At 44.1% G+C, this 25,253-nt stretch overlaps 2 protein-coding genes and 1 long non-coding RNA gene across 14 annotated transcripts in view; 1 reads left to right on the forward strand and 2 right to left on the reverse strand.

Annotated features, from left to right (window-relative positions):
* RAD51B (RAD51 paralog B) overlaps positions 1 to 23,970 on the reverse strand; it is a 455,666-nt gene extending 431,696 nt beyond the window's left edge. For all 7 annotated transcript variants that reach the window (XR_009964928.1, XM_062619224.1, XM_062619219.1 and 4 more), the window contains exon 1: positions 23,848 to 23,970. The gene's annotated coding sequence lies outside the window, so the exon portion shown is untranslated. The remainder of the gene's footprint in view (positions 1 to 23,847) is intronic.
* The window catches only part of LOC134163952 (uncharacterized), a 392,100-nt gene that overhangs the window by 336,914 nt on the left and 29,933 nt on the right, over positions 1 to 25,253 (forward strand). The window lies entirely within an intron of this gene.
* TMEM229B (transmembrane protein 229B) lies at positions 280 to 23,985 on the reverse strand. Of its 6 annotated transcripts, XM_062619232.1 has the most exons (3): positions 10,760 to 11,120; positions 10,456 to 10,547; positions 280 to 4,617 (listed from the first exon to the last, which is right to left on the reverse strand). In XM_062619232.1, the coding sequence occupies exon 3, from the start codon at positions 4,589 to 4,591 to the stop codon at positions 4,088 to 4,090; it is 504 nt and encodes a 167-aa protein (XP_062475216.1). In that variant the 5' UTR covers positions 4,592 to 4,617; positions 10,456 to 10,547; positions 10,760 to 11,120; the 3' UTR covers positions 280 to 4,087. The 6 variants fall into 6 exon arrangements, with proteins under 6 accessions (XP_062475216.1, XP_062475213.1, XP_062475212.1 ...); XM_062619229.1 differs by lacking the exons at positions 10,456 to 10,547; positions 10,760 to 11,120 and adding an exon at positions 23,848 to 23,985; XM_062619228.1 differs by lacking the exons at positions 10,456 to 10,547; positions 10,760 to 11,120 and adding an exon at positions 20,842 to 20,899.

A 25,253-nucleotide genomic window follows, 5' to 3' on the forward strand; every position in this document is an offset into this window, starting at 1 on the left:
GGACGCATGGTGGGAACAGCTTCTGGTTTAGCAAGGACTAGCGCCATAAGAGAGATTTCCTTCTACAACAGGGGACAGATCACAGAGGGGTTTGGCAGCTGCTGATGTCCAGGAATGAAGGGGAAGAGAGTACTCTTCTCCTCAGGTGGTTCAGCTGCAGTTTGCAGGCAGAACTGAAGCTAAAAACTCTGGTCTGCAAGCCCCCGCTTGAATACAGGTTGCATGTATTGAGGGACCAGGATAAACTAAACCAGAAAACATTTGGTTTCAGTTCACATCTTAGTGGTGGCTCATGTTTTATTCATAGTACAGGAAGGGCAGAAGCTCCCGTGAACAAAGAATTCACTTTTCTTCCTGTGCAGGTTTCAGAAAACCAGTCAGCAGTGCACTGCTATTGAACTGAGGAGGACTCCAGTCACCCACTTCCTAATTCTCACAGCAGTTAAAGCCCTGCAGTCTTTTTTTTCCCTTCACAGTCACAGGACTAGTCAAGCAAAGCTTTGATAGGATTATTCTGCTTTAATTACAAAATGCATTCAGACCAAAGGCGCAATAGTACCTGGTACATATGTACACATTTCTCTCAATCGTAACACCAGAGACCAAGAATGCAGTCTGGTCCTGCTGTATATCAACCGTTTCCCTCTGGCAAGATCTTTGGAGTATGAACAGACATCACAGTAATGCTTGAACTGCTTCTTGTGCGCAGGACACCAGACTCTGTATTTCATCATGTACTTTGAGATCCTGTAGGGTGGACCATACAAGAGATAAGCAAAAGAAGGGAAACAAACTGGAATCTTGGGGTGACCGGAGACCATATCCCACCACCCCCAGAAAAGAAAAGCAGCGATGGGCCACTCTCCTTGCTGCCGTTAGGACAAGGGAGATAAATCACAAGGGGTTTTATTGCTGGTGAACTCAAAACAGGCAACTTTAATCTACCAAGGAAGACACACAAACAAACAAATGTTAGGCCTTGTGCGTTTCTTTTTCTCAATGTAAATGTCTCTACAACCTCAGTTCAGCCCCCGAGCTCTCGCTGAGCTGCCACTGAGACCCTGGTAATGTGCTCTGGGAACTTCTGTAAGATGTTGTAAGAAGCATCACATGTATTAAAAAGGAAGATTTTGCAGAAAAGACAAAGCTCTGACTGCAGCCACGTTGCTCAGAAAGGAGAAGTCTGGCTAATGCTGCTGCATTAGGTACATGGTATTGTGTATAATTATTTTATTTATGAATTTGCAGGGTCCATTTCTGTTTCTGGTGTGCAAGCTGCAAGTAAAGTGCACTTCTGGATGTAAATTACCGCTCTATGAGGATGCAATAGCTGGGTGGTACATATCAGACATCAGTGGAAAGCAGACTACAATCACTGTTACAATGGCACAGGCAATAAGGATCATGGAGTAAGATACCAGATGCTGCTGGAAAACCTCTCCGTAGTTTGAGCATGTAAATATTACATCACTGAGCAAAACCAGTGCCATTTAGGAAGTACCTTCTAAAGACACATGACTGTTATCATGCACCAGGTTAGCTTTGTGGACAGCCACTTCTCCTTCCCCAGCCCTAGCTGCAGCTGGGAGTCACCAAACCATGTTGCCAACTCCTTTTAATCATTTAAAAAGAGTTTTGCAACAGCTAAGGAGAAAGCAGGGATCTCAAGGATGTTTCTACAAAGCTGAGGGTTTCGGATGATGCAGGGGCGGTGTAGGAGGCAGCATGACTCCACACTTCAGCTATGCTGTGAGAGGACAACCCAGCTTTATTTATACACTGCTTAGCGACCCTGACAGACCCAGGGCCAAAATGGGGAGATCCTAACTCTCACCTGCACCTTCCACTTCTTGGTCTGGTCCAGTAGAGATCATCTACATTGTCCCACGTACAAATCTCATCTCTTTTTTTCCCCATGTACAGTGTAAGGTGACTACTTTGCTGGGTCTACACACCCAAGACCATCAAAACTCCACCCTGTTCCTCTGATCTTGCAATACTGACATCACAGCATGGACAAAAAAGAAAAAGCTATTCAGTGTTTGTTCTCTTTTAAGTTAATGAACTATAGAAAGGGAACTCTAAATAATGACCTAAGTATTCTGGATGCTTTAGGAGACATTGCAAACCCCAGGGCAGATCTGATTAACTCCTTGCCCCCAGTGTTTTTATATGTCCATTGCCAGCAATGGATGCCATGTGAGAAGGATGGGGTAAGGGATAAAATAATTGCTCTGTGTGATACAATAAAGGATTAACACTGCCTTCCTAAGGGCAGAACTAAGAAACAATTCTCCTCACAGAGATAGGAGTGCTTTTGCCCTCAGGAATGAGTACCCCAGGGCAAGGAACAGGTTCACAGCAGAGCACTCCCTACCACAGACAGGCACCAGCACAGAAATAGCCCAGCCATTTCCAATGCAGGAGTGCAATCCTACAACACAATTGCATTTTAAGCCAAATTGATCCCTGCTGCATCTCTGCTGACCATGATGGAAGAACACTTCAAATTAATCTGGCCCTGCAGGGCAACTACAGCAAACCTTCCCCATAAACCAGTTAGAGGCAAGATACATGGGGCAGCTGGAAGCTCTGTGTTTGTTGCTAATTTCAAAAGCCAGGACTTGCCAGAGCAAATGAATGAACCTGTGGCTGCCACTGTCAAGCACCTTCTCTGCACCACAGCTTTCCCTGTACTCCTCAAATGGCCCCAACAGGTTAAATTTCAAACTGTCCCTGGTGCAAGTACAATGGAACCACCGCACTCCTTCCTGCTCCACCCTCCTGCTGCTGCTCTCGCACCCTAACTCAACACCTCACTCAGGCAGAGCATGCAGAACTGCTCTTCAGAGAGGGTTTTTTTACTTTTGGGTGTTGGGGTTTTTTTTAATAACATATCAGCCAGCATGGTACAGGCTCTTGCTGCCTCCAATTATTGTCACAACTGTATGGCTGTGGTTATTTAAAGCAGAATTTGGGAAGAAAAAGCAAATCACTTTGATACACTGAGAATACTGGCCAGAATTGAGCAGAATACGTCTGTCAGTGCTGAAGGAAGGCAAGAGTCAGTGCCAGAGGCCCAAATCCCAGATACCACGTTAGCCACATGAAGGTTTTGACCTTCAAATACAATGGATTGCAGCCAGACTAAGTCATCGACATCACCAGAAACAGGGGAATCCCTGGGAAGGAGACAGAAAACCTCTGTGGCCTCTACAGTCTCTGCAAGGTTTGCACGGCTGAGATGGGAGCTGGAATCTGCAGCAGACTTTCAGGCGAGGTCTGCTTTGGGGGGACAAAGAAGATGGGAAGACTTATGCTATTTCTTGTGCCTTTTGCCAAGATTCAGATTGCACAGATTACAGTAAAATTCACTTGGCAAAAAAGGCCTTTATTAAAAAAAGAAAAAAAGAAAAAAAAAGAAAAAAAAACCTAGTGAGAAATCAGGACTGAGATTTCAAAAAGTACAAGATCTGTATAAATTCAGCAAGATGTCCAGCACCAGATTTTTTCATGGTGCAAGAAAGAACCTGGGGAGAGACTCCCCTCATGAGGGGAACACCATCTACCTCCCCAGTCCCCAGCAGACTGACAGTCTTAGGTTCTTCTCAAGAGCAGATGGATCTTCCTTGTTCCTGCAGCATCTCAGGTCCCACGGGAGGTATTGGTTGCAAGCAAGCACCTGAATATTGCCTAATGGAGTAAGCCAATCACTAACTTAGCTGGCGTGTCCATGCCCATCCACTTAATAGTTTTTTTTTTCTTTTTGGATTTATTTCCACCGTAGCATTTCTTTTTCTTCTTTCTCCACATAGAAGTGTAAGCAAAAGGACTGCTTTCATCTGTAATAAGTTAAAATCAGAAATTACCTAACTAGATACTGGTCCTTGGAGCCCAAAGAGTAAAATCCATAGAAAATTCATTGGTTCCATTTTTGTCTGGTACATCCCATGCACGCCCCCATTAGAAAAATGGGGTTTATGAATCTTATCATACAGCAAGGAGCAGTACGTCAGAGCCAGAGCTGAGAGTCTGTGGCAGAGGTCTGGGCTCTCTCAGATTGCTAAGTGCGGCTCTGAGTCACTGCTCAATCAGTCTTCACATGGCCGTTGGCCAAGGCAACGGGGACAGTGGGGGCCCCCGGCTCGGCAGTCTCATCAAACCGTAAACGCAGGGTGTTTCTGATCACCAGCTGCTCCATGATGAAAGAAGCACAAAACCATGGGATGGCATACTCCAGGGTGATCAGGCCCATGAAATCAAAATCAAATTGTGAATAGTCCCATGGGCAGGCATTGAACTGGCGCAGGATGAGGCCGGTGGTGAACTCCCAGAGGTATGTCCAGAGTGTGTAAATGAGACAGCGCACTAAAATGTTACACTTGTCTTTGAGATATAGATACATCTTCTCCACAATGAGGATGGAGGTACCATATATGAAGAGCGCCCAGACACTGGTAACACCTGGGAACTTCCAGTTAAAGTTGACCACAAACTCCCAGGCAGCTGTGAACATCACCTCACAGAAATACCCGTGAATGGCATACAGGTACCATCGGGAGAAAGCAGTCAGGGGTTCTGCTGCAGCCATTCTTGTGAGACACCCCAGCAGGCACCCTGAAATGAGAAGAGAGAGAAAGAGAGAGAGAAAGAGAGAGGGGAGTCAACAAAGAAGTCACAAGCCCTCATGATGGCACCACGCACAAACCGGTAACATCCACAAAGGACAAATCTGAGAAAGAAGTTAATTTTAAATTGCTTAATTTTTACCACAGCAAATTTTAAGTCACAGAATCACAGAATGTTTGGGTTGGAAGGGACCTTAAAGCTCCTCCAGTTCCAACCCCTGCCACAGGCAGGAAGACCTCACACTAGACCAGATTGCTCCAAGCCCCGTCTAACCTGGCCTTGAACACTGCAGGGATGCTTCTCTGGGCAACCTGTGGCAGTGCCTCACGACCCTCACGGGGAAGAATTTCTTCCTAATGTCTAATCTAAATCTACCCTCTTTCAGTTTAAAACCATCCCTCTATCATTACATTGTTCTATCATTACATGCCCCATGTAAAAAGTCTCTCTCCAGATTTCTTGTAGGCCCCTTTAGGTATTGGAAAACAACAGTCTTACTATATTATGCCATAAGGTATATCCTGAGCCTTCTCTTCTCCAGGCTGAACAAGTTCTGGGGAAAGGTGGTACCTTACCAGGCTCCAAGTCTCAGCATGGGCCTGGACAACATACCCTGCTCTGCCTGAGAAGTGAGATGCAGCTGGTATTGCGCTGGTGATAAGGAGGGACTCGACACGTACAAGGGCTTTGCCAGGGGTGAGGCTGGCAAAAAACTTATTGGTTGCAAGTCAGCAGAAAAATACAGTCATCTTGGAACTAGATGATCTTAGGGTCCTTTCTAACCCTAACCATTCCATGGTGTCACAAGGAGCACACATCACCTTTTTGCTCTTGGCAAGAAACAGCACTGTCCCCTACTTTTCTGATTCTAATATGGAATAGATTAGACAAACACACCATTGAAAACCTGAGCCCTTCCAGCTGTCACCGACAGTCTTTATATCCAAAATGTTTACTGTAGTGAAAAGCTAAGCTTTGATGTGAGCTACAGAAAGGGAACTGGAGGAGAAAACTTCAGTGGTTTTACACTGTCAAACACTGCACCTCGCACCCATTATTCAGCTGAACTGTTATTTCTTCTGTTGAAGAACTCATACATTATATGACTAGGATTTGTAAAATAATTTTCTTATGGTGTCAGACTGCCTGATACGAAGTCAAAAAGCACAAGAGAACCATTGAAATCCATTCAGATTTGGCATCAGGACAGCACAAAGGAGGAGAATAAAAAGGAACAGCTGAGCATAGAGAGAGGTGGTTAGTCATGGTAAGTAGGAAATGAGAACAAACTCTAATTGTCTCCACAGGAAGAAACTTGGGGAAGAGGTTTTGAAAAGGCACAATTTGCTTATCACTGAACTGTTTCTGTACAATATGTTTTTTATACTTTTTGTACAGATTTACAGGTCCTAAGCATTGCTCTGACACGCTTACAGTCACTGTCCCAGTCACTGATTTTAAGCATAACTTTACTGAAGCCTTACAGATTTACACCACGGGGTGAATCTGACCTCTTTCATTCTTAGAAAGTTACTCCTTCAAGTTGGGTTTCTCTTGAGTCATTATCAGGCACTATTTAACTTTTTTGTTCTGCACTTGTCAGTTCTGTGGCACAAAGTGCTAGGAAAGGACTACACTAACTTTACATGCAGACATTCCAATGCCATCTGGAAAGAGAATGTTCAATGCCCTGCCTTGTGAGCAAATGCCTCTCTGAACAAAGTATTAACATGCAGTATAACTAAAATTCTGATGCAAGGTGAGCGAAATTTTATAAGGAAAAAGGAACTATAATAATGAACATGCTGATACGCAAAATATCACAGGGGAATATTTATGCTGAAAAGGACAGAGCTCTATCCATGACCTGTTCACTCCTCTCTTAAATGGACACCCAAACAATCAGTCTTGGCACTTCATATGGTGTGGGTCCTTGAACAAAGACCCATTTCCTAACAGCACGATTCATTTTACACAGGACACTGAACAGTTACTACAGATCAGGTCAACAGCATATTGTGAGCTTGTAGGTAAAGACTAAAGTGTCACCAAGAATTCCCTCATATTTTCTAACAGTTCAGTCCCAAGAGACCCTGCATGACAGTACTGGAAGTAGCACATGAGAAATATGCAGGGAGTGTACATCCACACTATCCACAAGAAGCTGATGTGTAAAGAAAGGGCACTGCAAACTTTCTCTGTGAGGAGAATAAGTTTGTCAATGTAATGCAACTTGGTTAGTTTCAGCCAGCACAGCTGATGAGCTTAGAACTTTGAATCCTCATATCATTCCTCCATTCTCACATAATTTCAACAATGTCCTGGTTTCAGCTGAGATAATTTCCTTCCTAGTAGCTGGTGCAGTGCTGTGTTTGGCTTTAGTCTGAGAACAATGGTGATAACACACCAATGTTTTAGTTATTACTAAAATAATGCTTACCCTGATCAAGGGCTTTTCAGTCTCTCATGCTCTGCCAGTGAGGAGGGGCACAAGAAGTCAGGAGGAAGCAGAAATAGGATACCTGTCCCAAACTAGCCAAAGGGATATTCCATATCACAGCACATCATGCCCATTATAGAAACTGGGGGTAATTAGCCAGGAAGGGCTGACTGCTGTTTGGGGATGGGCAAGTTGTGGTCAGCAACTGTATTGTGCATCGCTGTTTGTTGGTTGTGTCATGTTTTTTTTAATTTTCTCCATCTCTCTTTTTGTTATCTCCCTTTTCATTATTATTAGTATTATATTTTACTTTAACTATTAAGCTGTTTTTATCTCAACCCACATGTTTTACCTTGTCTCTGATTCTCCTCCCCTTCCCACTGGCAGGGGCTGAGCGAGTGGCTACATGCTACTCAGTTGCTGGCTGGGGTTAAACCATGACAAAGAACAAATTAATAGTCAGCGGTACAGAAGTAAAGGAAAGCAGTAAGAAGGAAATGGGCTGTAGATATCTTTTGTCAGAACGGGGATATATGGCTGCAGCAGGGAGAAATATTTTGTATCTGAGACAGACAGCAGAAGATGAAGAGTCCTTAGAAGTCATATCTGTTGCACTGAGGAAATACAGAATGTCGCTGTCCAGAGGAAGAAAATTATTCTAAAAGTTTTACTAAGCTGCCAGGGATTGTACGGGGTTTTTCTCTTTTCAATAAGCCTTTCTAAGCTTTTCCATTTGTGGCCCTTAGTCTTTGCATTTCCCTCTACAGCTTTACATGAAATGTATTTGAACAGTTAGCAAGGAGCAACCACAGCACGCAGTACTTCTGTAAGCTGTTCCTTGACATTTGAAAATCTGTTCACAAAGTCAGCTCAAATGCACAGAAGATCCTTCCCTTCTTATTCAAAGGATCCCCTCAACAGCTACTTCCATTGTCTTACACCAGCCCACTAAAGCCGAAGACTCACAGAAACGTATCCAACAAGCCACGTCCTGTTCTACCCCACACCATTTCCTCTGTACAATGAAGATTTCATTTCCCTGGTTCTATACCACATACTTAATTATTATCTATTTATTCCTTACTTATTTTGTAAACTTTGCAAAATATCTAGTCATTACACTAGAAGTCTAATAACTGAATCTAGACCATGTCTGCAACACAAGTTAAGTCACCGCAAAGACCACTACTGACTTCTTTTGAATCCTGAGCCTTTCACCACAACTGCCAGGTGAACAGCATCAACATGCTGACACTGTCTCAATATTTGTCTTCTACTGACACATGCCCAGTCAGCCCAAACTCTATGGGAACTTCCTTCTTACCATATGCTGTCTGTTGATAAGAGCATCCCAAGGCAGGACAGATGCTGAACTGTGGTAGCCCAAATATAAACTGGTCCCACTGTGCTAAGCACTAAGCAAATCCATAAATCACAGGTCCTCCTGTAAAACATTTTATTCAAAATAATACAAGAAGTACAGAGTAAGACATAGAAGGGAATGGAAGATACCTAGGGAGACTGCAACAAGCTACAGCACATCGTTGCACAAGTTGGGAACTGTACAATATAAAGGTTACAAGTCACTTGAGCATTTACAAAAATTAAAATTGGAGCTGTTCCCAAGCATCTGATTTCCCAGCCATACTGCACTGTCTGGTGCCTGGTAGGCAGTACAGCACAAGAAGGTCCCAAGAGGGAAATGAAGGAGAGAAGTATTGTTTTATTGGGCAGCTATTCATGATATCAAGCTGAAAAGTAGTTGCAGGACATTAGTGAAACATCCAAACACAAAGCCAACACTGGATTCAGTAAGAGATAACTCAAGCAGATAACTGAACTTGGTGATGGAAGACTTTTATTGGAGTCACAGGAATACAGACCAAAAAGCTCTGAATGTGTATCTATTCAGTCTCCTGAGGAAAACAGAAGACGTTCATCACCGAGGCAGTTATAGTGGGATGAGCAGTGGCTTCCTGAAAACCAGAAACTGCCACCTATGCAATTGTCTCAGCAGAGAGCAAACGAGTCATAGAGACTGCATGTGGCTAGCCATGTTTGTACTGAGGCTGCTCACACTATGGTGTTTTGTGGAAAACAGGGATCTTCTAAATTCAAAGCTATGGAAATGCTTTCCATCATCAGCAAATCGTATTTCAAGCAGCTAAAATAGAAATAGTTCCTCTAAAACACTCTGGCTGGCTTGCTTCTCCCAGGGATGGTAGTATATGGCTCCACCAGTCAACATCCTCCTCAGATTCCCTTATGTTCCTTAGCCATTCCACCTCTTCCCATAGCTCTACCACCATACAGAGCAAAATCATCAACCTGGTCACATCTTGCACAGCCACCATATAACATCATTGACAGGCTCTGGCACTCACTACAGCCAGATGCCTGGACATGTTTTTGAGGGACCTCTGTCTGCATCTTGCCAGCGGAGTGGACTTTGTTTAATCTGCCTTCTGCCAAGAGGATGCTATCCTTGAGCACCTTCGTGATGACCACTATCTGACCTTACCTCTTATGCTTGCCAGGCTTCTGGACCCTCCCTGCTCACCCTGCCTGTGCCAACTGCCGTGCCATACCCTGTTTGTCCTCTCCTGGTGACTGTGCTCCCAAAGGGAGCATTCTATATGTGCAGGGGGTGGTGTCATCACTCCTGGCACTGCTGATTTACAGAACACTGATGCTGGATTTGGCTCCAAGACATTAGTTCATCAGTGTTTAAAGATTTACGAGTAAAGTCTTAGCGGTATTTATGTGCTGAAGTCATAACTCTGAGGAGATATTCATCCTTCAGGTAACCAAGAGCCTCAATTAACTGTGGCTCAGAAAATAGAATTTCAACCATACTGAAGTGTGGAATAGTTCCAGCAGATTGATTAATCAAGCCCTGCAATGAAGCTAAAAGCATGCCACAGACCTATGTCTCCAAATACAGACTTGATGTCCATTCTCTACTCTTAGCGCTTTCAGGATGGATCTGCAGCCCTGGGATTTTGGTTAGTTCTTAATATATTAATCATCTGTTTGTGCTGCTTCTCTCTCTGGACTCCATCAGGATGCTTGCTGTCTCCCTTCCTCTGAGTTCCACCCACACCGCTACATATTGCAAGAAACAAAGCACAGCTCATTTCCAATCTCTATTTCCCCCTCATTTTCGTCTCTAGCTCCTTGCCCTTAGAAGACACATTGTTTCCCTGCCACTCCTCGTTCACTTGGCCAGTTCACCCTGTACCTGCTGGCAGCCTCTGATCCCTGCCTATCTTTCAAATCTGTTCCAGAGAGAATTGGGATACAGTAAAAAAGAATGACGACAAAAGGAGATTAAATGAATCCAATTACAAGACTAAGCCAAAGGGATGGGGAAGTGTAGTTCTTACGGTAATGCCTGTTGTGTGGGCTGCCCAGAAGGCATCATTTCACAATAGGAAGGAGAGAGGTAGGGTTTTCTTGGCAGGGAGTGTAGAGGGGGCTTTGCAGAGGACAGAGAAAACACAGCATCATAGAACAAAGACATAGTTTAAAGAATAGTTTTCTGGCTATTGTGATCTCATTAATGGCAGCAGAAGTGCAGAAAGCTGAGACCTTCCATTCCCTGCCTCATGCATAGCATCATCTTAACTCAAACACACCTTAGCCCACAGTGACCATTCCTTCTAATAAAGGCAGCAGCTCTTTACTTACAGTGACCAAGAGGGGTCATGTATGCTCCTGACAGAAGTTGAAAGCCCTCAAGAGTCAAGTAAGCACCAGACTTGCAAGACAAATCTGTGAAAAATGACAGAGTCCGAACTTGGCATCTAGAAGTATTACCCCAAATCTCCCTAGCACCTCTTTCAGATAAGGTCATACCCTTCTCCAAGCTTGTTGCTAGACTCCTGTGCCTCACCTGTTGCCCTCTTCTGTCTGGAAAAGCTGACCCAAGTCCCCAGCATTTGCTGATACTCTCAAGAAAGCAAGTGAACAGGAAGGTTCCAAGTGTCCCTGAAATGGCCCCAACACAATGCAGAAACTTTGAAGCCAGGACCCCACTGTTGGAGCAGGCAGACCTTCCCACTAATACTGCAGAGGAGGGAGCCAGTACTGTGGAAGGTCTGCCCCCAAGGAGATGGCATGTCCAGGGGAGCACAACCTGCCCTGAGAATCTGTATCAGCCTTCTTTCAGTTCTGTCTGCTCAGTTGCTGGATTTACCATTATTTTAACCTGGGCAGTAAGTCCAGGCTGACTTCATTCTCTGCAGTGAGAGCAGAATTGAGTTTCTAGAACCCATTTTTTAAAAGCTACGCCAAGCTGACAGCCCATGACTGCAGGCCTAGGTGTGAGCACTCACTGTTCCCCAATGGACAACTGCCTGACTTGTAAGCGCCTGGGAGCTGGACTTCAAACCATGTATTCAAGCACAGTGCCAATCAATATTCATGTCCATTTTTGAAAGCTTGGGCTTAATACGTCGCATTAGATGACTGAAGCAAATCTGACATTCGAAGAACATAATGCACATCATGGCTTACCAGCAAAAGGCAACTCGAAACAGTGATGAATGGAGAGAGAGAGAGAATTTATCCTGAGAACATGCTGAGAGTTCACAAGATTTTTCTGCAGCCAATATCCTTTCCACTGTCACTAGAGAGCCAACAGATATAAAGAAGAGACAACATTATGGTCAAGACATTATGTATCACACATCTTTCATGGTTTCTAAAGCTGATGGAAATCCAGACAGTTCTTTTCTGAAAAGGGTTTGGTTGTATTTTTTTTTTAGTTTTTTCTTTCTTTTCTTTTAGCAAATGCTCCATCTTCTTTCCAAAGCAAAATGAAAAGCAAACACTCCAGTTCACTCCAACGCTACAAAACAACAAATTGACTTGGACAACTCAGAGGTCAGTATCCGTAACAACTAAATATGCTTAGCCCAGCTCTTCTGAACAATCTGCAGAAACAAGCCAGAATCAGCATGCAATGGAGGAAAGCCAGGTTTGAGGGAGGAAAATAAAAAGAGACAAAAAAATCCAAACATATTTCACATTGAAAATGAAGCTTGGCAGAGAAAAATATGATCAAGGCAGTGAAGTCAGAGTATCTAAAATCCTAGCCTGCTAATGCCCTGACACAATCCAAGTCACTTACATCTGTGAATAACAGCAGTGTGTGTAAAAAGAAATAAATACATAAAAACAAAACCCGAAAGAAAAACCTTAGAACTATCAACAGATCCAAGGCAGTCTCTCCTTGTTTGCTGCAGGTAACACTCAAAGCAGTATTCAGACAGTGAGCTGCTTCTTTTACTGGAAATTCTTGCAGCATATACACAACGGTAAAGAATCCTTTCCCTCTCCTTGTATTACCCTTCACCAGCACACAAGCCTTTACAAACTCCCAGCATTCAACTGATAGTAGGTAACTGGATAGTGTAAACACCTGCAGCTAGCAACTACAGTCACTCTTCACCTAGGAGAAGCAGAACGCTGCAGACCATAACGAAACCTGACCTCTTGGTCTAAGCCGATTTAGGTTTAGACCTTGCAAGCGTAAGGCACTGCATAAAGACAGACGAAACAGGAGAGAGTACTCTTTAAAGCACCTTCAGAAACACAGGCCAAAACCATCAAAAAGTTTTCTTCTCCCTTTCCCCTTTTGGAGTCCTCTTGATAGCAGTTCTACAGAAAATCCTTTTCCCTCCTGAAGATAAATAAATTTTTTTTCCTTCCCAACATTAAACTTCTGCCAAGATGTGAAAGAACCAGGTATGCTATCTGCTGTTCACCAGGCTATGATTCATCAAGTTTCTTCCTAACAACCCCCATGGAAAAAAACTTTAGCAGATTGTTAAATTATTCTTTTTCACCAAAGAAATCCTTGTGGAGCCAAGTTCACACAGGTCCTCGTTTAGAAACATCCTGGAAAGGAAGGGTAGAAGAGGATAAATCTCAACCCTATTGACCATGTCTGACAGATACTCAAGTACACAACTGTGCCTACATCCAGGAAAGGCACCTCCTCTGAGCAGTTTCCCACAGTTCCTCTGACTGATGCCCATCAATTAACACAGGGATTAATCATGTCATCACTGGCTTGCAAAGTGTGTAATCAGCACTCAAATATATTGTATGTGCAAATAAACTAGTGGCAAGTTTTGCACTCCATTGTTCAGGTTTAGTTCAATTCAGAAAACAAACAGCAGCCTGTAAGTGCATCACTCAGATAAATTTATCTTTGTAGACCAGTCAAATTTTTCTCTCCTGAATAACAAGGCAAAAAAAACTTAGGTTTCAGGGCCTAGTTCCTACACAGCAGACATATTCCTCCACTGCGCTGGGTACTTTGTTGCTATTTACATCTTTGCAAAAGAAGGCTTTCATTTTTATGCTGTAGTGCTGTTATTTCCTCAAGGTATCAGGAAGCTTTGCCTTCAGGTTACAACCACAAACACTCCATCTTTGTAGCTTATGTACACAGGCTTTTGTGTATCATCTCCAGCAGTCACAGCCCTGCAGGAGCACCCATCACTGGCTGAAGGTTCCAAATGCATACATCTGTCCTAGATGGTAGCACTATAGACAAAATTGAACATCCTGCCTTTCAAAAGTAGAAGTTTAAGACAACTGAACTTCTTGCATCTTCAGTTGTGTCAGAATACTTCACTGTAAGACATATATTCCCTTAATATTACTACCAGCAGAGTAGCTAGGTGTTAGTAAATCAGGGTACCACGGGTCTGCACAAACACACATGGAAACACAGCCTCTGCCTCAAAGATCATGCCATGTCATCTTTCTTATTTACTGCTGCTGCAGAACTAGCAACCAGAATCACATTTATTCTGGTTTTCAGGCTTCAAAAAGAAAAAGCTTCAAAACACACAGCTCATTTTTTTTCTCAGAAATATTTAATTCCCAGTGATTGACAACACATTCTCACAATCCAAACACGGGCACTAATTGGCCCAGGTCCCCAGACAGGTCAGACACCAGTTGACTCTGGATTCTTTTACTTGGCTCTGGAAGCTGCTCATTCCAGAACAAATAACTCATGTTGATGCACAACATAGAAAGTTCATGTTTTCACTGTTAGAGCTTCACTTTCATTTACAAAAGCACGTACGTCCCTCTGGACAGTCCAGACAGTACTTTTCACCAACTCTGAATTCCCCTTACAAAAGGGTTTGTGGTGGTAAGACATGGGCCCCAGGAACATGTGGGGACACAAATGCAAAGGAGCAGGAGTTTGTGGCCCAGTGGCTCTGACCAGCTGGGGATGTGATGCATATCATTCTTCCCCAATGCTGGGCTCCAGAAGCAAAATGCTCATGCCAGGGAGAATTAGCTACTGCAGACCCAGACTGTTTTCAGTAACTTTGATCACACTACTTTGGGCTTGAAGCTGTTTGAAACCGAGTATCAGGTTTGTCTCTGATCTGACCAAAGATGGCCCGAGTCTGAAACTTACTGCCCCTTTCACCCATCCACAACATCAGTTGACCCTGCAAAATGTATTATCTCTCCTTCAAAAACCATGTTGCACTTGATCTTTGATGAGAAGGGAATACTGAGCTGAACATACTTTCCCTAGCTCCCAGAAGAAGCTTATTTGTGAATAGTCTTATGGCAGCCTAGTGACCAAATACTGTGAAACGCAGAACACTCTCAGCTGAAACCCTGGAAGAGATGCTGTCCCTTCCCTCGGACAAGAATGTGTAGTAGGAAGTGGTAAGACCATGGCTTCCCATCCATGAAGTTCGGTTCATCCTTAACACCTCCCATAATTAGTTTCTCTTTCTGTCAAGTACCAAGCCTTCACTCATGTTTGTCGACTTGTTAAGAGGAAGCTTACTGCAGTCTGTACCTGGTCAAAGGACTTAGTCCCCCACAGGACTGGCAAGCACAACCAGAAAACAACCACGGCTGTGCAAAACTCTGCAGCATGGAGGCAAGCCTGCCATCCTGGAGTCTCATCCAAAAGCAGGCAAGGTCTTTTAATGGAAGGGTTATTCTACTGGCTTCTTTCCATTGAACTGTAACCCTAGCCTCTACCTAGCTACCATGTAATTGTTCTTTTGTACTTAGACAGAATGGCCTTGACCAGGGGGGAGAAGAGTGTCCTGTCCCATTAATGAACAAAAGAGCTCCCAGCCAGGGCAGGGCTTTCCCAAGGTCATACTAAGTTCTGGCAGGAACTTTCTGGCCAGCTCTTCATTTGTGGTGCCCTTAACTCCTGTTTTCAGCTTTTATTTTGCCATCCCCTGAAGATAAAAGTTTAAAGATATGCTCCAAACAACTGCTTGTTATTTTAGGAGACACAGTTGTTAAGTGGCAAAAAGCTGATCCCTCCTTTTTGTAGTCACTGAGCTCTCACTGACTGAGACACACCTCTGACAGCGACTTATTTCTTTTGAGATTCAGCCTCCAGTAATCTGCCTCACACTGTTACTGCACCATGATACCATTTTAGCAAATTAATTATTTGCATGACCCAGTTTTACTAGCTTTTGAATTTCATATAAACGTCAGACACACACACACAAAGGACTAAATTCATTCATGAATTTCAGGCACTAAAAAAGGTCTTTCATGTACAAGCTTTATCTCCACAGGCTCCCATCAGTAGTTACTAAAGCCTGAGAAGATAGCTAGAGATGGAGACAAAACTAGAGTTTCAGTGTTTCTGATGCTTCAATTCCTGCATCTCTCCAGTACCTGCTCAGAGGTGCTTAAAGCATGTGCGGCACTCATTTATCCACTTCAGTGAAACACCTGAGGTTACATAGGGTAATTTCAGGTCTTATCAAACAAGACTTTTATTCTTTATCTTGTTTTCCTTCAGGGCAACAATAGGTACTTCATGCCTCTGAACAAAGATGCCAGTTCTCATCTGTGTGCTGGGAACTGAACTGTCTTATGATAAGACTAGAAAAGAATTCCTCAGTTTTATCTAAAACTGTTTGATACTGCTCACACTGGCCACCAAAAAAAAAAAGCCCTCTCTAAAACCCCCAAGCCCTAAATTCTTTGTAAACCATCTTTAAAATCTGCTCAACAAACAAGCATCAGATGACCCATAACAAATGGAACCAGAGAGGCACCATATGTTATCCTGTCCCTGCTTATGTAAAATGCTTAAAAGCTGTCATTTTCATGTCCAAATATGCATCTACTGTTGACAATCCCAGAGGAACACATGCCATTCTAGAGCTTGTCCGTTTCTTTCTAGAGGTACACAAACCTGCAGCATTTAACGACTTTTATGACAATCACTTGGTATTAGGCAATAAACTGCTGGTAGGATGAGTAAGAATTTCAGTTTTTATCTTCCACCACAAGTAAAGCAACCTAAATATGCTGCCATTATATAACTAGTCTCGATACATGCAACAAGAAACCCGCCACATTACACATATGCTAAACAGCACTACATCCACTACTTTGCATAACACTTCATAACAATGCCAAGGTGTTCAAAATAAACACCTTGACATTTTTCAACCATGCTCTTTGTGCATAGGCTTCTACTGAGAAGCTAGAATACACAATGTAGCTAACCAACTTACTTCACTGTACCTTAATTGTCTCAGAGTTGCCACAGCTAAAGACATGCAAAGTAAACTTAAATGCTACATATGCAAAGTCAACTTTCAAATGAATGTGCCTCAGCCAAAGCAGTTGTGCATGTGTGGAGCACAGATACTTCTACCAGTGCACATCTGTTTCTGAAAAGAACTGGAGTGTGACTTTTGCTAACTCATGCTGATAATAATTATCTCAGGTATTTCTTATGCCCAAGTCACTCTTCAGAGTCACCCACACTTACATACTTTGACAGCACAAGTACAACGTATGAAGTTTTGCACCACATTCACAACACTGACAGACCTTCCCCCCTTCTCCAATGGGGTCTACAATGATCTGTATATAAGCACAGGGAACATCATCTAATGCCTGGAAGTGGCCCCCATTCAGCAGCCTTCTGTCACCATCTTCCCTGGTAGAGCTACGGTGTGTAAAGAATTCCAAGAGTCTGGTTAACAGCAGACTTGGGAATTGGACATCAGAGGATGCTGCCAGAATGCAAACCTCTTTTGCAGAGCTGCATGAAGGCTCAGCAATCACAAAGTAGGGGACATTGGAGATCCACTCAACACCTCTTACGCTGGAAGTACTAAAACTAAAATATCATCTAGAATCCAGTAGCACTCTCAGAACAATTCTAAAATGCACTGACATTTCTATCACAAAGCATGAAAAAAGGAGAGAAGCAAGTAGCAACCAGGACTTGATGGAGAAGCAGTCCTCACCACTTCAGTCTTCACTGTGGTCAAATGCTCTGACCACACCACCCAAGCCCTGGAAGGCAAACTCATGGACTGTGAAAATGAAGACCTTAGGCCCACTGCAGGAGGAGATTGGGTTTGAGACCATCTTAAGAACCTGAACGTGCACATGTCCATGGGACCTGATGAAATCCATCTACGGGTCCTGAAGGAGCTGGCGAATGAAGTTGCTAAGCCACTGTCCATCATACTCGAAAAATCATGGCAGTCAGGTAAAGTTCCCGATGACTGGAAAAAGGGAAATATAACCCCCATTTTCAAGAAGGGGAAAATGGATGACCTGGGGAATTACAGACCAGTCAGTCTCACCTCTGCCTGGCAAAATCTTGGAGCAGATTCTCCTGGAAGGCATGTTAAGGCACATGAAAAACAACAAGGTGCTTGGTGACAGCCAGCATGGCTTCACTAAGGGCAAATCCTGCCTGACCAATTTGGTGGCCTTCTGTGATGGGGCTACGGAACTGATGGATGGGGTAGAGCAGCTGATGTCATCTACCTGGATTTGTGCAAAGCATTCGACATTGTCCCACACGACATCCTTGTCTCTAAATTGGAGAGACATCAATTTGATGGATGGACCACTCAGTGGATAAAGAACTGGCTGGATGGCCGCATGCAAAGAGTTGTGGTCAATGGCTCAGTGTCCGGCTGGAGACCAGTAACGAGTGGTGTCCCTCAGGGATCGGTGTTGGGACCGGTCTTGTTCAACATCTTTGCTGCTGACATGGACAGTGGGATTGAGTGCGCCCTCAGCAAGTTTGCCGATGACACCAAGCTGTGTGGTTCGGTTGATACGCTGGAAGGAAGGAATGCCATCCAGAGGGACCTTGACATATTGTGAGGTGGGTCTGATGCCAGCCTCATGAAGTTTAACCATGACAAGTGCAAGGTCTTACACCTGGGTCGGAGCAATCCCAGCCACAGCTACAGGTTGGGCAGAGAAGGACTTCGGGCTGGTGGTCAACGAGAAAATGAACATGAGCCAGCATCAGTGTGCTTGCAGCTCAGAGAACCAACCGTATCCTGGGCCGCATCAAAAGGAACATGACCAGCAGGTCAAAGGAGGGGATCCTGCCCCTCTACTCTGCTCTCATGAGACCTCACTTGGAGTATTGTGTGCAGTTCTGGTGTCCTCAACATAAAAAGGACATGGAACTGTTGGAACAAGTCCAGAGAAGGGCCACGAGGATGATCAGGGGGCTGGAGCACCTCCCGTATGAAGACAGGCTGAGGAAGTTGGGGCTGTTCAGCCTGGAGAAGAGAAGGCTGTGTGGAGACCTCATAGCAGCCTTCCAGTATCTGAAGGGGGCCTATAGGGATGCTGGGGAGGGACACTTCATTAGGGACTGTACTGAAAGGACAAGAGGTAAGGGGGTCAAACTTAAACAGGGGAAGTTTAGACTGGATATATGGAGGATGTTCTTTACTGTAAGGGTTGCGAGGCACTGGAATGGGTTGCCCAAAGAAGTGGTAAATGCTCCATCCCTGGCAGTGTTCAAGGCCAGTTTGGACAGAGCCTTGGGTGACATGGTTTAGTGTGAGGTGTTCCTGCCCATGGCAGGGGGCTGGAACTAGATGATCTTCAGGTCCTTTCCAACACTAACTACTCTGTGATTCTAACCAAAAAGACCTTCCTAAAGTCGATACATGGATGGGGTTGTTGAGCAGCTGTGTTCCTCACAAAGCCATATCCAAATTGATGTAAGTCTTGGGGTCAGCATAGCTTACTGTAAGAGAGGTACAAAGGGCCAAACAGTGCAGCACCCTTACACAGGGCTGATGATACCCCCGCTTTATTACCAGGTTTGCCCTGATCTGGGACATGACCTTGGATGAGTCACTCCACTGTGCCTCTGGCTGCCATCTAGCCAAGCAGACTAAACTATTTGGTGTGAAGGCTGCACGTAACTATAGTTTAGTTTGGCAGGTAGCACAATTGGTTACCGATACTGCCAAAAGCCGTCAAGCAAAACTGGAATACAGAGAGCAACTGCAGCCAGTCACTTGCAGAAACACCATGATCAGATGGAGTCAAAAAGGCTACACAACAAGGTGGCTAGGTGGCTCCCACGACCAGACTTATTTGCTCAGTCATCTGTGTCACATGGATTCCCAAGTTTACCAAAGCATTTCTTTCAGGGAGTCTGAAGGTGCATCTCTACGCCAGATACAAGCATTTATATTTAACAGCATATTCAATAAGCTTCTCTGTACAGCACTTAAGAGTGAGTAATTAAAGGAAATATTACTGCAGTAGAGCTTCTCATTAGCAACCTAATTAGCCTTCTGAAAATAATTAACATTCCTTTCTATAAAGGGAACAGATGACCCATTACATCCATTAGACAAGCAAAACAAATGCTGAAGGTAGGGGAAGATTTGTTCAGGGAAACAAGAGAAGCATCCAGCAGCAGTATGACTGAAAAGGAAGATGTACAAATGCCAGTGACTGATGAAGACTGGACTATACAAGTGGATGCGCAGGACTCGTACACGCCTATCTGATGTGTGCATCCAGCATTTATCACACTGAGCATTTTCCTTTTTCTACCTCTATGACCCACTGATAAGCCATCAGCTGGGATGCTGAAAAATTCCATACTCTGACTTGTTTTGAAAGCCAGCTTTAACAGCTCTCAAGTTCAGCCATTCAGAGTCACAAACAGCTCTCTCTACAGGCAAAAATTCCCCCAAGGTCATATGTTCTGACTATTAAAATGCTCTCAAAATGACCATTAAAATAAACAATGATTTCATGTCACATGCAGCCCATTTCAGTGGCCACTGAACAAGGGACGCGATGGCTATGAAGTATCCATGAAGATATATACATGAAGTATACCTCTCCAAGCTTCACAGAATGGAGCTCTAATAAGTTACCATGTCCTGAAGCAGTTAGGCTTATGTTTCTTGATCAGTGCATGCTTGGTATCAGTGTGAGTGAGCAGAGTCACAGGCATCAGTGTTGCACAATGTGTGTGTATGTACAGATGAGAGAAAACAAAGGATACAAGTCAACACATCCAGCAAGAACTCTAGTATTACAACAGTCTGATGCACTGTTTCAGTGCAGAGCGATGGACAAAGGAGAAATAAGCCACAATGGAGATGAGCTTCCTGACATCCACAACCTCAGGTAACAGCAAATAAATCATGAGCATGCAGTTGCATTTTCAGCCATTTCCATGTTTGATGTATATTTACATTTTCCTGGCAGGAAAGCTGAATACTCACAGCTTTCAAGAATGATTGCAGTGAGGGCAGAGCTCAGCCGTGCAAAAGCTTTCACAGCTATATCACTATGGAAACCACAAATCCACAGCCTGATCATCTACTTTTGCTGATTAAAAAAACACAAACCAATAACATAAGGTAAAGGTTTCTTCCAGTTTATCATCATCTCACTTCTGTCATGACCAGAGGAGGACAAACATGTTTTACCTGCTTCAGGACCAACCCCTACTTCCTTGAGATCCTTCTTCATGAAACCTACTCCACCTCTCACCCAGCTGGGGAATCTCCCCCCCCCCAGGATGCTTCCACCACTTCTTTCAGTGAGGATTCTTCAAACACTGTCTGGGATTTTAATCTTAGCTTCCAGAGCTTCACTCAGCTTTCAGACTAGGACAACTCCAAAGGCAACTCAGTGTACAGCAAATCCAGCTAGCTGACAAATCCAGAGAAGCTGAAAACTGCTCTGGACACAAGTTGTGGTGTCTTGTTTTGACTGAAGTACCATTCACTTTGTTTCCTCAAAGTTCTTTAAGAACATTTGAAGTGCTCTCAAAATGGGGTAGGGCACGTTACAAGACAGCTGTAAATGTAAGAGTTAAACTTTTGCTTAAAGAAGCCCATAATTTCTACAGCAGTTGCTAGTTACAGGTAGCTTTTCCCACACTAAAAATCTGAACACCTCTCAGCAAAAACCTAATAGCCAAGTGTCCTGGGTTCAGCAGTAGCAGTCATTTTTTCTCTTTCTTAGTGGCTGGGAACAGCACTGATAACACCAATGAAATTCTGGAAGATGCTGAAAGAAAATAGGGGGAAATGCTCAAAAGTCTGCAATACAGAATGCATGGTGCAGCCTGGGTATGTGAAATGGCTGAAGAAATCTTCATACCAACCAGCAGGAGAGAAAAAGAAAAAAGAAGAAAAAAAAAAAAGTATAGTAAAACCCCTCTGCATCTAAGTATGTGCATTTTATGGCGAGGAACAGCCTCTGAACAATCCTTCAGCAACACCTTACCAGAGCTTAGAGCAGTTCATGGAATAATCAGAGGAGAATTTAGTCCCTGAAGCTCCATAAGTCCTCGGTGCCTTTCAAATTCAGCTGCCAATTGACAACCACTACATAGACAAATGCCCATTAGTAAACAAGTTGTGAAAAACATATTTCACAGATGCTCCCAAACAGCCATTTAAATACATTCCTCTCCACAGTGAGAAAAATCCTGTCTGTGCTCAGGGAACTTTTAGACACTTTGGCTTCTCAGCAAGACAGAGCTAGGCACAAATTGACATAGTACAAGTTCTCTTACAAAACCCAAAGCCATACTACATAAAAGTTGCAGCCCCACTACCTCCCTTTTGCAAAATGGGCAGAGTAGTCAGTGCTTCCATCTTGGTCCTAACTCACTGCATTCACCTCACAGCCAATTCCAGGCTGGCATTACCAGACACAGCCCAGTTTCATTGATGTCACAAGAGTTCCTACCAACAGCCCACAGGAAGACCAAAGGTGACTTCTGTGTCCTTTTGGATGTTACAACCACACACAAGCCAGTCTCATGGAGGACAAGCTGAGTGGAGTGGTGATCATAGTCTGCAGGGTTATGCCCTGGCTTTGGAAGGAGATCTGTCTGCATCTCCAGCAGACAGCATCCTGAACAGCCTGAGTGGATGGAACATACCGGAGGCACTGGAGGAGTCAATAATTCAGTCCTGTTCTGCTGTCAATGGATCTATGTTGTCCTGTGCCCATACAGTGCTCAGTTTTTGTTTTAACAGTAATAGATGTCTGTGCTTCCTTTGATGGTTCTTGAGGGCATGCGATCAGCAGCATTTGCTCTGCTCACAGCAACAGTACCATACACCAGAGCACTTGTCAGAGACAGCTTTCTTCAGAACTACTCATAAGTGCATCATTGACAAACTGGCTCTGCCATCACCAGTAGCCTTCCCGGAAAGCTGCTGACACTTACTTTGTCATAACCTTGCAGCACCGGTGAGGACTTTACTGCTCAGTAGATGACACTTTTTGACCAACTGAAGCTCTGTATTCAGCTACACAATGGGCAGCAAGATCACAGCTGGAGCTTGAGGCAGCAGCTGACCCTGTCTATTCACACTGTTAGCACTGCCACAATTAAGTTTACTGCTTTCTTTCAGCAGCTGACTGGGTCTGCTTCCCAGTCTGAGAGGGACAGGGGTCTATCAGAACAAGAATGTTGTTCCGCAAGAGTGGGACAACAGAATACCCTAGCACAGGATCTCTTGGGCACTGCCATAGAGGTTAATGAGCCCCCTGATAGAGGACAGGCTAAGGGAGGAAAGTGCTACATCAATCTAAATTTTATGTATGTAGCACCTACATATTCAAAGCGAGTTCCCAGTTCAAGTACTGTGCATGACCTACCCATGGAACCTTATCCACGACAGGGAAAACACTGCACTGCAAGCCTGAACCCCTGCAAGCCGTATCAGGGCACTTTCACTTAACCTCCTGTGAGGGCACACCACCACACACTGCAGACACACAGAGTGCTCTGAAACCCCTACAGGATTTGAAGATTGCCATTCTATTCCCACAATGTCCAACCCATCTACCAGGATCAATATAAAGTTTCGCTTTGGGATAAAAATCACCCTTTCGATCTGATAGCATTTTACATCCACTCTGTGGAAGCATAACAGACAAGAGACTGGCAAAACAAGCCTAAAAAGACTAGCAGCATAATACACTGGTGAATCAGGTGCAGAGACTGCACTACATGTTAGGGCCAGGAATAGATTCCTCATCATCCAACTCACACCTGTGCTCCTGTGCTTGTATTACTGAAGAGAGCAACCCTCTGCTCTTTACCTACTGCTCTGGTTTAGCTCAGAGATACTGCTCCACTGTCCCGATTGTTTTAAATGCCTAAGGGTATTTGAGTGTGAGGTTTTAAAGAGACAATAACACTGGAATAAGTTTGGCAATATAAACTGCAACCAATTGGAATTATGTGGCTCAAAGTAGACAGAAATTGAGGGCAGTATCCAAATTACGATCTTACACTTCCAGAAAGCAACCTGATGGAAATAACTTCACATTATTTGCCATCCTTAATACATCCTACAGATCTAAATTTCAAAGGTCCCACTTGACAATGCAGTCAGCTCTGTACAACTGCTCTGGTTTTCGGGTTCATGAGTGCACTCCCACCAGTTTTACCCTCCAGCCCTTACCTTTTCCAGGGAGGGATCCTGGTGCTCTCCCGCTTCTTGGTCAGGTCCTGGTTCACACCATTCGCAGGTCGACTGGGTTACCTCCAGCAAGTCCAAGCTGTTTCAGATGCCAGCTGTTTTCGGACCAGGTGTGTGTGACCAACAGCTAATACACCAACCAGACAGCCTTCCTAAACCAAAGAAGTACAGTTTAATCTTAATGAAATACAGTGCAAGAGCAGCTTTAAACACTGAAAGAGCTATGCGTATGGAAAACTTAGCTTGAGTACATTGGGTCCTGGCAGACCTTACTTCTTCAGAGCACCGGCGGGAACCTGTACCTGCCCCTTACCCAGGGCAGTTCCTGGCAGCTGCCACTCCTCTGATGAAGCCGAGTCTTTAGACTTGCCACTGTCCTCCTGGATACCAGCCGCAGTAAACACACTGAGCAATTTCACTAGAGCCAGTGACCAAAGGTTCCTCACTGCTACTATCTCAGCCAAGGTCTTGGTTAACCCTTGACAGGTCTACCAGAAAGTGCTTTATTTTCCCAGCTATCTCCCAGTATGCGAAATAGTCCTTGCTGACTCCTTTCAATCTCAATCTTCCCTTTCCTAACTTTGCCTCCCTATCTCCCCCACCTCTCTCCTCCTCACTTCTCCAATCATCACACTTTTCTTCTCCTCCCTTCCCCACTCCAGGACAGTGTGTGGCCTTTGTGTAAGCAGGCCCTTGCCACTGCCACCCCAACCTGTTCCTCCAGGCCCTGGTGCTGCCTCCTCCCACCACTCTGGTCACCTAGCTGCGTTTCACCTCCATCCTGGGCTTGGGCAGCAAAGCTGCATGACCCAAGCAAGCAGAGCCCATCAACTGGGGCTGTACTACTTCTCCTCATGCACTGACATTTAGGATGCCACACTCCCAGTTTTCACAGAAGTCATGCCTCAGGGCGCCAGCTCCAACACAAGTATCTAACATCATAGTCATGTCAGCCTCACAGATCTCACACTCCAAGGGCGTGTCCATACACAGCATTTTTATGGATTAACTGCATGTGAAGAAGTTAGAGCAAGGACATTTATGTGTCAGACCGTAACAAATGGGATCTTCACAATATCCTAATGAATGTCAGAATTTTTGAGCACCAAAGTCCAACAGGAATTCAAGAGAAACATTTTCCTTAAAAAATATATATATAAAACCCCACACAAATTACAATTTTATTTAGATAATAATGGACTACAAAACCACCCCCATTAAAAATGTGGATTAAATAACTAATCCTCCCCCAACAAAAACCTTCCCACCAAAATTAATGGAGTGATGAACAGCATAAAATCACTAATTACATCAATGTAACACAGGTATTCTAGAGACACTTTCTGCCTATGTACTGAGGCTTGCATCTACTTTGGAGACTCTCTTAT

The sequence above is a fragment of the Pezoporus occidentalis genome, unplaced genomic scaffold, assembly GCF_034315485.1.
Source record: "Pezoporus occidentalis ecotype Australia unplaced genomic scaffold, CSIRO_AGI_Poc_V1 ctg21, whole genome shotgun sequence".
In the NCBI taxonomy this organism is placed as follows: domain Eukaryota; kingdom Metazoa; phylum Chordata; class Aves; order Psittaciformes; family Psittacidae; genus Pezoporus; species Pezoporus occidentalis.